The 12,507-nt window shown below is 46.2% G+C and overlaps 1 protein-coding gene across 2 annotated transcripts in view; it reads right to left on the bottom strand.

The window, feature by feature from the left end:
- ZCCHC2 (zinc finger CCHC-type containing 2) overlaps nt 1–10,929 on the bottom strand; it is a 74,775-nt gene extending 63,846 nt beyond the window's left edge. For both annotated transcript variants that reach the window (XM_024203895.3, XM_024203905.3), the window contains exon 1: nt 9,877–10,929. In XM_024203895.3, coding sequence (XP_024059663.2) covers nt 9,877–10,704 — 828 coding nt within the window. In that variant the 5' untranslated portion in view covers nt 10,705–10,929. The remainder of the gene's footprint in view (nt 1–9,876) is intronic.
- Between the last annotated feature and the right edge of the window lie 1,578 nt (nt 10,930–12,507).

The raw sequence follows: 12,507 nt of genomic DNA, 5'->3' as shown, positions 1-12,507 counted from the left end.
TACAAGAGTGGTACATTTATACAAATAGGATGATCACACTCAGTAGATAAGCTTTGTAATGATATCTTACAAGAGACCTTTTGCATGAAGCATATCCCGGTTACATTATATTCACTAATTATCATATTTTTATAAAACCATATAGACTGTACAACATCACAAAGACCTTAGTGTATCTGACAATGGTTTAATTATGGGAACTCCATAGCTGCAAGGGTCTGAGATATGGCCAGTCTACCACTGCTCTATGAAACCTTTTCTGCTGTCCATCAGTGGAGCCCCATACTGTCTACAAGAACTTTTTTAAACACAAGTACTCGTATTAGCTTACCAGTGTTTTGGAAGTAATACAAATTTTGTGGAGGGGAAAGGCTACATTGCTCTCATTAGTCCAGCTACACTAGTCACTTACCCAATCTCTTTGTATTCCATTTTCATTCCTTACCCCTTGTTGAAACAGAGCAACTCAAGCCAGACTACTCAACTTCTTTACTGTCTACTTGGTTTTTTATCACCATACACTCAACACTACTCTAGTTAAAGCGATTTACTAAGATGTAGTCTGTTTCCCGACAGGTACCACATCCAATTTAGTACTGACTTACCCCCCCGCCTACCATTAGCTCCTTTGTAGAGCCTAAGGACTATTATCCAGAAGCAGTGCTCTTTTCCAGAAGCACATGGGTCAGGGTCACCGTGAAAGAGCGATGGTGTTTTGCACTCCAGTATGTAAGAAACTGGATCAGGCAAAAAAAAATACTAGTTTGCCTGAAATGTAAAGTCAATAGACTACACAAAAACATTTAAAAAAAATAAGAGTGTCAGTAGCACCCGGACCTTTCTAGTCTTCCAATTTAAACCAGCTTCAGAAGATATACAAGTGATAAGTACCTAAGTAGGTGCGTCTGGCAGTATTCATCAATTGTATGTGCAGCATGGTGGCAACTGGGTTGTTTATTTTTTACTCTCTCAAAACAAAAACCCCTTAGATTCTAAGACAATTAAGCACCAGTATCTTGCTTTCTTATAAGTCACTGAAGATTAGCCACAGAAACGGTGTTGTGTTTTACCGTAACTTGTTAAGCAAAATAATCTGTAAATAGAAACCATTCATTCGTTTACAAGTTGACTTACAGGAATTTTCTGAAAGTGGTTCCTTAAGCCAGCTAATCATAGCACCTATCAGAGTTCTATTTAACTAAACAATCTTAGTTCTAGTACTTTCATTAATCAATCCTGATTAAATATTTGGGAATCTAGACTAAGCCCTGCTTACTATATATGCTAGTTAGAATTATTTCAGATCACGTCAAGGTGCTGAAATGGTTGGTTTAGGTCCTGAAAAAACATTGTTTAAGAGGAATAGGTCAATATTTGCTAAAATTAATTTGATTCATTTTAATGGCCAATTCACAGCCAAGATTAGTTGAAAGTTCCATTAAATAAACCCAATGTTGTGTAACTCAATTTGATGTATGATAGTGATAGCAACAGGTGTTTCTGTAGAATGGTATGTAAAGTATGGAGTTTGTGGTCTATATCGTAAAAATAGATGAATGCAAGATTTTTTGGATAGATTATGGGCATTAATAGACATTCAGAGTTGGGATTCCACACAACACTAACTGAATTTTTGACAAGCTATTTTTTGCAATTAAAACATTCAAATAATCCATTATTTGCAGCTTCTTAAATGAATGCGTATAAAGTAATTTTTAGTAGCTGAAGAAAACATTCATTTTTGACTATGAATTACAGCACCTTGAAAACCCAATCAACCTGTTGTACTAAATGATGTATACATAAAATACAGTCCTTGCCCCAAAGAGCTTACAGTCTAAACAGGCAAGAAAAAGGAAGTATTTCCCTTTTGCAGGTAAGGAACCATGGCAGAGATTAAATGGTTTGCCCCATGTCACAGAACCTGTTGCAGAGCCTGGCCTGAACTCAGATTTCTCAAGTTCCCCTCCGTGCTTCAACCATAAATCCAGCCTGTGTGTTTATTTATCCTCAAGTTTGTTCAACAGCCTCAATACCCTGTGAATCCAGGGAAAAGCAGTTTCAACTGCTCCAACTCTCTGGATCTCCAAAGCAGCACATCAGGAAAGAGAATGATTAAAGGAATAGCTGCCCTGTACCTCTTTTCTCATGGAGACACACCATGCCTACCTCTTCATCAAACTATAGCTCGAGGTTGTCAATAGATGGACCACAGGCCAAATCCCGACCACCAAATGCTTTTGAAAAGGACCTCAAAAATCTTTGTATTTACTTATTGTTTTGGGGGTCGTCCCCCACTTTTCCTCTAGAGTCTGGACGTTGACTATACCTTGACCAAGAAATTTGGATCTTTACAAAAAAATAATTGTATCCCTGCTATAGCTACAGGCACGAACTGCAAAGAATCAAAATCAGAGCAAATTCAGATTGGTTCTTTTCCAGACTTTCAAGTCCACAGACTAGGCCTGTGGAATTCAAATGCCATAAGGCAGACAATATTAAGCTTGAATCCTCAGACGGCAAATGCATTGCAAGCAATTCCAAAAATAACTGCCATGCTTACTAGCTTTATAAGAGGCTGCTGTCAACAAGAACAAGTTTTCAGACAAAGTTCGTAAAATACAATAAGCCACCAAAATGAAAACCTCAACTTTGTAAGGTCTCAGTTGGAAGGAGACCAAAATGCAAGAGAGTTAAACAGGTTTTCTGAGGAAGTAGCAGGAAAAGGGATCGAAATTGAGCTTAATAAAAGCTGATTATAACCTTAGCTATGAAATTACTACTGTACCCATCTTGTATGTTTATGCTTGCAGTGTTACAGGTTGGCCCACATTATGTGCATTTATATTTAGTGAACTGCTCTGCCTTTTAATGAAACTTACATATAAATTCTTTCCTCAATGGTCTGCAGTAGGTTTCATTTTTTCTTTTTTTTAAAGAGAGATGGGGAATGTTATGTAAAGCCTCCGCTCAAATGCGATTGTAAGATCTGTAACTTGTATCATTAAGTTCTGCAACCTTTTTGCAGACTTTGTAACTTCAATTATTGTTAGCACAGCCTTTTAAGTTTTGTAATCTTTGCAAGCTCTATAACCTTTTCAAGTTACCACTTGTATGAACTTCCAAGGTTTGTAATATCCCATCCCTCAGAGAGAGTGTGAATGATGGAGTGTATGTGGGACTGGGTGGAGAGGACCGGCAAGGAGAAAAGAGCCAGGTATGTCTGATATAATCTGCCCTGAGAAGGCAATCACGAAGTGCTGTAAAGAGAAGAAGAACGTGGTATGCATGAAATGAACTGGTCTGGGAATGCTTCTCGGTGATGGACACAGAAGAAAAACTCAGTGTAGGTGACAGGAGCTGCCCAGTTCCAGAAAAAGGAAGCAGCCATGCACACAAGCAGCTGCTGCTCCTTGACCTGCTCAGCAGCCTGGATTCGTGACTGCAGGCGGACACACCAGATTTACCACGCTTCGGCTTCTTGGTCTCCATGCTGTCTCCGGTAACTCTCCACCTGTGTAAGGGTGTGGGTGCATGAGGGTATGAATGCAGTAAATGTGTGCGTGTATGAATAAGCTCCATCTCTTTTCTATCAGACCCAACAGCGGCATCGTAATAAAACTAATACAAGGGTGACCCTGGGTTGGTTTTTAGGGGCACAGAGGTAACAGGGAGGGAAACTAAAGAAATTAGATTAAGTGAAATTGCATGCCCACGTCAAAGTATCAGGCTAAATGACCAATTATAGAAGAAATATGCTGTTGTGACAGATAGTTGCCAATCAATAGCTTATTTCAGAACAAGAGGACAGCTTTTCCAGACTACTTGTTTATTGGTGCAACAAACAAATAAATTAAGTCAATCAATAGAATAGGTGTAAACCCACTGTAGAACTACCTTGAAGTTTTCTATCATGACCAATGGTGGTAATGTTTTCAAGATGTTTTTCTAGAGTAATCAGGAATCTGTAAATGCTTTGTTTTATTTGCATTATAAGGGAAAAGACTATTCAGCAGTCAGGGCACTAGTCTAGAACTAAGATCTCCCCAAGTCCAATTACCTGCTCCTGCAGCAACTTTGTGTGTGACTTTGGGCAAGCCACTTAGCCTCTGTGCCTCATTTTCTCATCTGTAAAATGGGGATAATACTTGCCTGTCTCACAGGGGTGTTGTGAGAATAAATACACTGAAGACTGAAGCACTTTGAGATCACTGACAAAAAGCACTATAAGAAATATTTTTATTAAAAAAGTGTTTTTGACTGAACTGCCTTCACTTCTTATACTAATTTATTCAAAACCTGAGAAGTCAAGTGTAAGGAAAAGAAAGTTGATGAGCTAGTCTCATCTCAAGCTAGAAATGGAAGTCAAGAAATGTGATGACTGATCTATCCATCTTGTTCTAGAAAACTGGTTGATACGGTACATATATATGATAAGTTCTCACTACCATTTGTCCTATTGTTTGCCAGTAAAACTGATTTTATTACAAGATTAACATATAGGAGGTTTTAATAATTTTACTTTTGGCTTCTAATAAGACAGGCTTACAGGGATAATGATAAATATATTTTCTAAATATACCAATTTTTTAAAACTCTGTTCAGCTACTCACCTCAGTTTTATCTATGGCAGTGAGTTCTATGGGCTAATTTTGCAGTGCAAAGTTATCCCTTACTTTTTACATTTGTCACTGAAGAAAGCAAGGTATAAGAAGATACAAGAACCTACACAGAGAAAAACAGAATGAGCAACAAAGTACTTTCATTCTACTGCATGTCAAAGATGCTTCTCAAAGCAAGAACCTCAGTAATACTGATTTTTGACAAGGATATATACTTTGTATATTTTGACATGTGATGCTGACAATGTGTGTGTTAATAGTAACAAAGCTTTAACTGTTTGAATGTCAATGTCTACAGTCATTGCATAATTGTCTGACCACCCATAATTTCCTGCAATTGTGAAAATATAAAATAAGACTATAAAAAATGCTTTCAAATAAGTGTTGACATTATCCCTCAAAACTATACAAAAATAAAAATTAAATTCTGCCAACCCTAAATATAAGGTTTCATTTCAAAACCTTTTATTTCATTTCAAAACCTGCTTTTATTAGGACAACAAAATTGGATTCTTTTTTGGACACTGAATGATTGTTATTCTAGTCCTTGGGGGCTGTCCGTGGGTCGTCCCTGTCTGTCTTTCTATGCTTAGATATTGTTGGTGATTTAGATACCAGTGAGCATGAGTCAGGTTAGGAGAGGCTCTCCTGCAGCCTGCTACACTTACAGGGCTCTGCACACACGGAGATGATCGAGGGAAGACAACTTACAGCGGGTGGGACAAGGCGCTTGGGAGACAAAGGGAACAGACCATGTTGCACTTGCTGTACGCCCGCTAGCTGGAGACTCCCCGCCTCCGGGCGGGATCAGAGCTTTAGACGCAGTCTCTGCTGCACGGCTGCTCCCCTCCAGGCCACCGGGGCACGATGGTGACACGCGGGACTCAGGGGAGAGGCCGGCGACAAAGGAGCGCAGAGCTGTGGGCTGCTGAGAGAAATCTCTGCCCGCCCCTCTCCCCACCAGCTCGTCTATGACGCCGTCCCTGGCGTGGGCGGGGCAGGTTCTCGGCTTTACGCCCGCGAACTCCCCTTAGAGCTTGTCCCCACCTCGCGACTCACGGTCGCTCTCCTCACCCCGAAAAACCGACACTGCACGCGCCAACACTGCGCCCTCCCATTGGCTGGCCGCGTGCTCCAATCGCAACGGCCGGCTCCCTCTGCCGCAACGTTCTCACTGCTCCCTCCCACATCCCCGCAGGGCGCAAACGGCAAGCGCGAGAGGCCGGGCCCCATCAGAATTAACCAGACCCGTCTCGCTCGTTATGTAATGAATGGAGACTCCGCCCCCAGGGCAGGCCCGATATCACGTGACAGGGAGTGTCGGTTCCGCAGCCGCCATTTTGAATCGGGGCGGGAAGCCACAATGACTGTTAGTCACCGATTTACTCTGCGCGCCCCCGGCGACAGGGCAGCGCGAGCCTCCTCCACAGACACACGGGGCGGGGGGGCTAAAGGGTGTCCCCACCACAAACAGGAGAAGGAACCATTTTCCCCATGTCACCTCCCTCCCCACAGGTAGAAGGTCCTTCCCTGCCTTAGAGGCGGCCACCCTCCCCCAGAGGCATGGCCTCTGTAGGGCAGCCAGGTGGTGAAGATCGGGCTCCTCCCAGCACCCCTCCTCAGACAGCAGCGGTCCTGTCCCTTGGCAGGTCCTCCCACTATGTGGCAACCGAAACGTCTACACTTTCCCGCTCTGGTACTACTAGCCCCCCCGCCACAGATGTCTGCCCTGGTAGTCATGGGGGAACTAGTTTTAGTTAGTTTACTTAGTTTTGGGTGGGCCGTGGTTGTAGCTTTCCACCACTAGGACAAACGATCAGAGGCAAAACACCTGCCACTGGGGCTCCCACGTGTAACTGACAAGCTGAATGACTGCAGCAGTGGAACTAATTGGCAGGAACTAACACTCTAGAAACTCCCTGCAGAAACTACTGGAAACGCTACCCCCTGGAGCTTATAAAATCAAGCATGCACATGTTCGCTTACATTTTCACTAATTAGCACCTCACCTACTAGAAGAGGTGCATAGACAAACCTACAACTCCCTTGTGAGATACGAAGGGTATTTACCTCCCATTTGTAAATTGGGACCTACAGGTCAAGTTACTTGCTCAAGGCCACACAGCAATCAATGGCAGACCCATGTCTCCAATCACACTGCTTCCCCTGGTTTAATTGCAAGCTATTTGATTGGGAACTGACAGCATTTTTAGGCAAGGTCCATCCATCCACTTTTCCCAGACAGCCAATCCCAGGAAGTGCTCTGTAGTATTTATGATTATAATAAAAATTGGGAGGGGGGAAAGGTGATGCAGAACTTCAGTTCTGTGTAGGCTAAAAAATGTGACCTGTAGGATGAGCCAAGTTGATTTGGCTATCACTGCATTCTAGGTAGCATGGTTTATATGAACAGACTATTCAAACAAAGTGGGGGCTTTTTAACTATAGCTTTTAAGCTAAACAGTTATACAGAATAGCCTCCATGGATACACTCCACAAAGGGACTTGAACATTACAATGCTGAGAATCACAGCATCTAAGGCCCCAAGAAAATCATGGGAACACCGTGATCCACAAAGCCAAGTTAGGTGCCTAGGTCCCTATACAATGAATTGTCTCTCTCTGGCCCAACAAAGGATCTACTATGGATAAATACTTGAATATTAACAGAGCACACAAGTCAAGAGTGACTACGTCAGTGGTTAGGGCATCCACCTCAGAGATGGGAGACCCAGGGTCCAGTCCCCATGCTCCAATCGCTCGTTCTTTATCCACTGTGGAACTGCTTCAACATGAGGAAGACTGAGGGACCCCCACAACTATCCCAAAGCTCAGTGGTTGGAGTACTCAGAGGTGGGAGATCCCTGTTCAAATACTCTCTCCCCCTGCAATAGAGGGGGGAATTGAATCTGGGTCTCCCACATCTCAGCTGAGTGCTCTAACCACTGAACTAAGAGTTATAAAGGTGGGCATCACCAATATCACCTTCTCCAGTGGCCACATTTTGAAAGGGACCCAATCTGCTAGGCAGCCTCAAGCATGCCTACTAGATCAAGTCCCACAAACCACTCAGGCCAGCAAACACCCCTATCTTTCCCAAGTTTGTGAATCACTCCGGGGCATAGGCTGGGAGACAGGCATCTGGACATTCGGGGAGCACGGGAGGGGACAGCATAAATGCCCAAAGGCAGAAACATAAGCACCTACATGGTTTGCCAGGAGTTTTGTAGATGTGGAGCCGATACTGGAACTTGGGCACCCTAGTCTAGGGTTTAGGTGCCTAGGCACTGTTGTGGACTTGGGCCCTGGTCAATAAGAATCTTAACTTAATGCTCTGGTTAAGCCTCTAGTGCCATCTATGGCACATCACCTAGTCTATATAATAACTGTTTACTATCCTCTAATTTCAGTTGGGAAAAGTATATGTCTACTTACCAGCATTTCACACCCAACAGAAAGAGTGGCCAGCTAACTTACCATAATCCCCTCCCCCCCCCCCCCCCCCACATAGACCCCTGGCAGGTCTTTGTTATAGACAGACTTGATACAAATTAATTTGTCAAAATAAGACAAACCTCGTCGTCCCTACTTTATTTTACGGCTTACGTGAATTCATCATTAAGATTTCAGCATCAGAATATCTACTCTCTGCTGCTGACCTGCCAACTGAATAATTTAAAGCCAGAGTTGAGTGTTTACTTAAGATGTATGAAAACTTAAAAATTGATGCCCGTCTGGTCCTTAAATATCCCAAGACACATTGCATAAGAGTTAGTTGGCCTTGGTGTCCTGCTTATTCTCTTTTGTTCAGCATGCCATGAAAGAGTTTTTTGCCTGACTGCTGCCTTCCTATCCCATCCCAGAGGTGGCTGTATATTGACAGTGTTGTAGGTAGTCATGAAACACTTTAATATTTCATTACTCCTACAGTGAAAAACCTAACATAAGACCATTTCTATACATGGAACATTTGCAAAGATATGCTACCCACACCCTTTGTTCCTCTTAAGCCAGGAGCCATCTGGATACCAAAAGCTGTAGACCCATAAAAAGATGGCAGTGTCAGATAAATAAGGGGAAATTGTTACAAAAGTTTTTAAAAACATTCAAGAACACAGATCATAAATTAAGACTACCTACTGAAATTCTGAGTTTCACAACAGCTGATTCTTATGGAAAGATGACTTGTGCCATTAAGTGAAAGGCTTTATTACCATGTATAACCATCAATGGAGCAACAAGTGTCCCATCTAGGAAGCTAAGCTATCCACTTCGAACACAAATTCTAGTTTTGACATTTTCGTTTGCTCACATAGTAAAAGTAAGCACTATCCATGCCTAATGTAATGTACACAATGTTGATGTCCAGAGGGCAGTCTTCAGCTTGGTCTACAAGTTAGGTTGATGTAATTAACTCAGTCAGGAGTGTGAAAAAGCCACAACCCCAATTGACATAGCTATGCCAACATAACCAATGGGATAGATGCAGCTATGTCAAGGCAAAACTACTTCTGTCAATGTAGACAATTTTGTTTGGGAAAATGGTGTTCCTACACTGACAGAAAAACCCTTTCCATGGGCATAGCGTGCAGCTACACTATGGTGTTGTGCCAGCATAGCTACACCTGCACAGTCTCCAACGTAAACATGGAGTTACACCCCTGATCCCTGCAAATTCAAGTGTCTGAGTCTGACACAGAACCCGCTATCCCACTGAAAAGCCAGATCTCTTGCCAACATTCACATTGGCATTTGGACATTCAGTTTCTACAACATACTGGACATATCACTAGAGAATATCTGCAATCTCTTCTAGCAGTAACCTTTTCAAAAGCAGGCCAAAGGTTTAGATGTTATTAGCCACAACTTAAGTGAATCATAAGTATAATTCATGGTGGTGACTTTAATGCTCCAGGCTGGGTGTATAAAGAGCTCACTGGACTGCACTACTGCTGTTTTGCCCCCTACTAGTTAGTATAGGCTCCAGTCAGCTCTGGCTACAGCTACCAGGGAGAATCCCCTTTCCTCCCAGAACCACCTTCGGGCATTATTAGGTCACAAGGGGAAATTCCTACAGCAGCAACCAGAAGATGGGGGAGAGAGGGCCTCCCACATAGCAGCATGGGGGTTAGGATGGGAGAAAAAGCAACTTCATTATCTGTGATGATGGCAGAAGGGAGAAAAGAGCCCAAGACAGCACATGGAAAGGGGGGAATAGGACGCTGCCTGGAAACTAGGATGGGAGTTTTGGTACCTGAGCTGCAGGGCCGAAGGCATCCTCCTCCTGGTCCCCAAAGAGGGCCCTCCGCAGCCGCTCCAGGTGCTCCCTCAGGGTGACCCGCTGGTGGAAGGAAAAGGCGGGGTGCAGAGAGGCCATGGTGAACAGCAACAGTAGCTCCTCCTGCGCCCCGAAGCCCAGGCTCTCAACAGGGAGGGCCTGGCCGTTTTCTCCAGGCCCTTCCATGTCCTCCTCGGGCCCATCCTCCTCCCGCACGCGAGCCCCGCAGCTCTTCAGGACGGAGTCCACCTGGGGCAGCAGGCAGTGGAGGCGGGCCGCGGCCTCTCGGTTCTCGGAGCCCAGCAGCGCCAGGTAGACGATGAGCTTGGAGCGCACGGCCGGGTCTCGGAAGTCGCCCAGCTGCCCGGGGTCGCTGAGCCCGTTGGCCTTGGCCTCGGCGTCGCGCAGGCAGTGGTAGTCCTTGCGGGCCAAGTCCTCCAGGCAGGAGCCCAGGAAGCGCAGCTCCAGCGGGTTGCACAAGTCCAGCAGCCCCACCATGAACTCCAGCCGCTGCGCCGAGCCCAGCACTAGGCCGAACCACTCGTACACCGTCTCCTTGTCCGTGCGGGAGGCCGCCCCGCCCGCGGCAGGAGCCGGCGGCGGCCCAGGTCCCGGGCCCAAGCCAGGCAGCTGGCTGGGCCGCTCCCGCCCGCACCCCGCCGACGCCCCGCCTCGGGGAGGCGGCCGGGGCACCTGCTGCAGCTGGAGGTGACAGTCCCGGCTGCTGGGCTCCTTCAGCCCCATCCCCGCCGCCTCCTCCACCCGGTGGCTCGTCTGTTTCAGCGGCAGCTTCATCTTCAGCATCCTCAGCCCGGAGGGGCCTCGAGCATCCGAGAGGCCCCGGCGGCGGCGGGCGAGGCTCAGCGGCTGGCGCGCCCGGAGGAGCCGCTCATGCTGCTGCTGCCCTGGCCGCGCAGGGGACGGGTCTGCCGCCGGCGGCTCCGGGGCGGATCGTGTCGGTTCCCGGCGCGCCCCCGCCTCAGTGCGTGCGCGGTGCGAGGCCCGGACGCTGTTTTCTCTGCCACTCGCCGGCGCGGACTGAACACGGTCTGGAGGAGCGGGGAGAAGAGCGGAACGTCCCGTATCCGCCTATCAGCGGGCAGCTTGGTGGCCTGCCGCTTACGTCAGTCCGCTCCTTTCTACGACCGCCCCCGCCCGGATTCCGCTGGGTCCTAAACAGGCCCCGTGTTTAAGTTGAAAGAGCCCGGAGAAGGGTCTTGCTGCAGCCAGGTGGTGGGGCAGGCAGGCGGGTCACACCGCTGCTCCAGCCCTGTCCCTGCTGCACGCAGGGGTGTGTTACAGAACAGAGCGTGAAACTCCAGCCGTAGCCAGGAAGCCTGTTCCTGGCATGCAATAACCCCAGGCTGCCTGGAGAGAGGAGCCTCAGAAGTGTGCCTTTGGCCTCAATTGCGCTCCTGGCCTCAATTGCGGGCTGTGTCCGTGATTTTTTATGTGCACGCTGAACTGCTCTGCTTCATGCCACCCATCTGTAAATGGGGGTAATAACAATCAACTGTCATATTTCAGCATCGTGGCTGTTCCACCGTGGTTCAATATGCTTTGGGCCATAGGAGTGTGAGAACAGCTCTCGAGGGCAGGGCACTCACCTGAGTGCGGGACACCTACTTTCAAATCCCTTCTCAGGAGGCAGAGGGGGAAACTGAACTGGCATCTCCTGCATCCCAGGTGAGTGAATACCCTAACCCCTGGGCTAAGGTCTAAACTATAAGGGAGGCCTAAGCCCTGCCTTTCTCCCCCAAACATGACTTCGAAGAACAATTTAGGCACCTAGGCCCAGATCCCCTAAGGTAATTAAGCACATTGATTTCAAAGGGAGTTAGGAGCTGAAATACTGTTGAGGAGTTGGGCCTTAACTCCTAGAGAGGAGTCATGGCTGAGAATCCCAAGCAGTGATAGGCTCCCTAAGAGGGGTGGGAGAAGAGGTCACATCCTTCTTCTCAGCATTTCCTGTTGACTAGCTTATGTGGCTTCCCCCTCATCTTGCTGGCTTTTGTGGATCCCATTTTTAAATGCCCAACTCTCCCTAAGTATTGTTTAGAAAGCCGAAGCATCTGACTCAGGGATATAGTTTCCATTGCGTGGTAAGCTACCTAAAAGTTAGGCACTGCCGCTCTGAGGGTTGTAACACATTAGTCCCTCAGTGATCTAACCGTTATTGCCTCAGGTACTCCTACTGGTAGAAGCACCAGAAAATAGACAAGGAGATGATGCACTGGTACAGCTAATATCCTGGCCTGCACCTGCATTTAATTACTCATTCTGCAGACTGAGCAGCACAGCTTGAAAGCAGTGGAGGAGAGTAGCTTTTAGGAAGCTGGTTACACTACTGTTTGATCTTCAGCATGCCTTGTAAACCATTTCGTTTTTAAATAAAAATTGAGCATTTGTTAAGGAAATCCAAAGAGCTGCTTTGTGATTCTTCAATACACACCTGCTGCTCAGAGGCATTAGTTAATTGAAGCATAATCATTTGTTTTAAAACCCTATGATATCTTTGTTTGAAAGACTCCGTAGAAGTGCAAAGTATTATTATAATGCCCAATAAACAACATGACTATTCTGTGGCACAAAATACAAATTGCGTAT

This window comes from Terrapene carolina, unplaced genomic scaffold (genome assembly GCF_002925995.2).
Source record: "Terrapene carolina triunguis isolate 2854851 unplaced genomic scaffold, T_m_triunguis-2.0 Scaffold53, whole genome shotgun sequence".
Lineage (NCBI taxonomy): Eukaryota > Metazoa > Chordata > Testudines > Emydidae > Terrapene > Terrapene triunguis.
The sequence above is the reverse complement of the archived record's forward strand: the minus strand, read 5'-3'. Positions and strand labels throughout refer to the sequence as shown.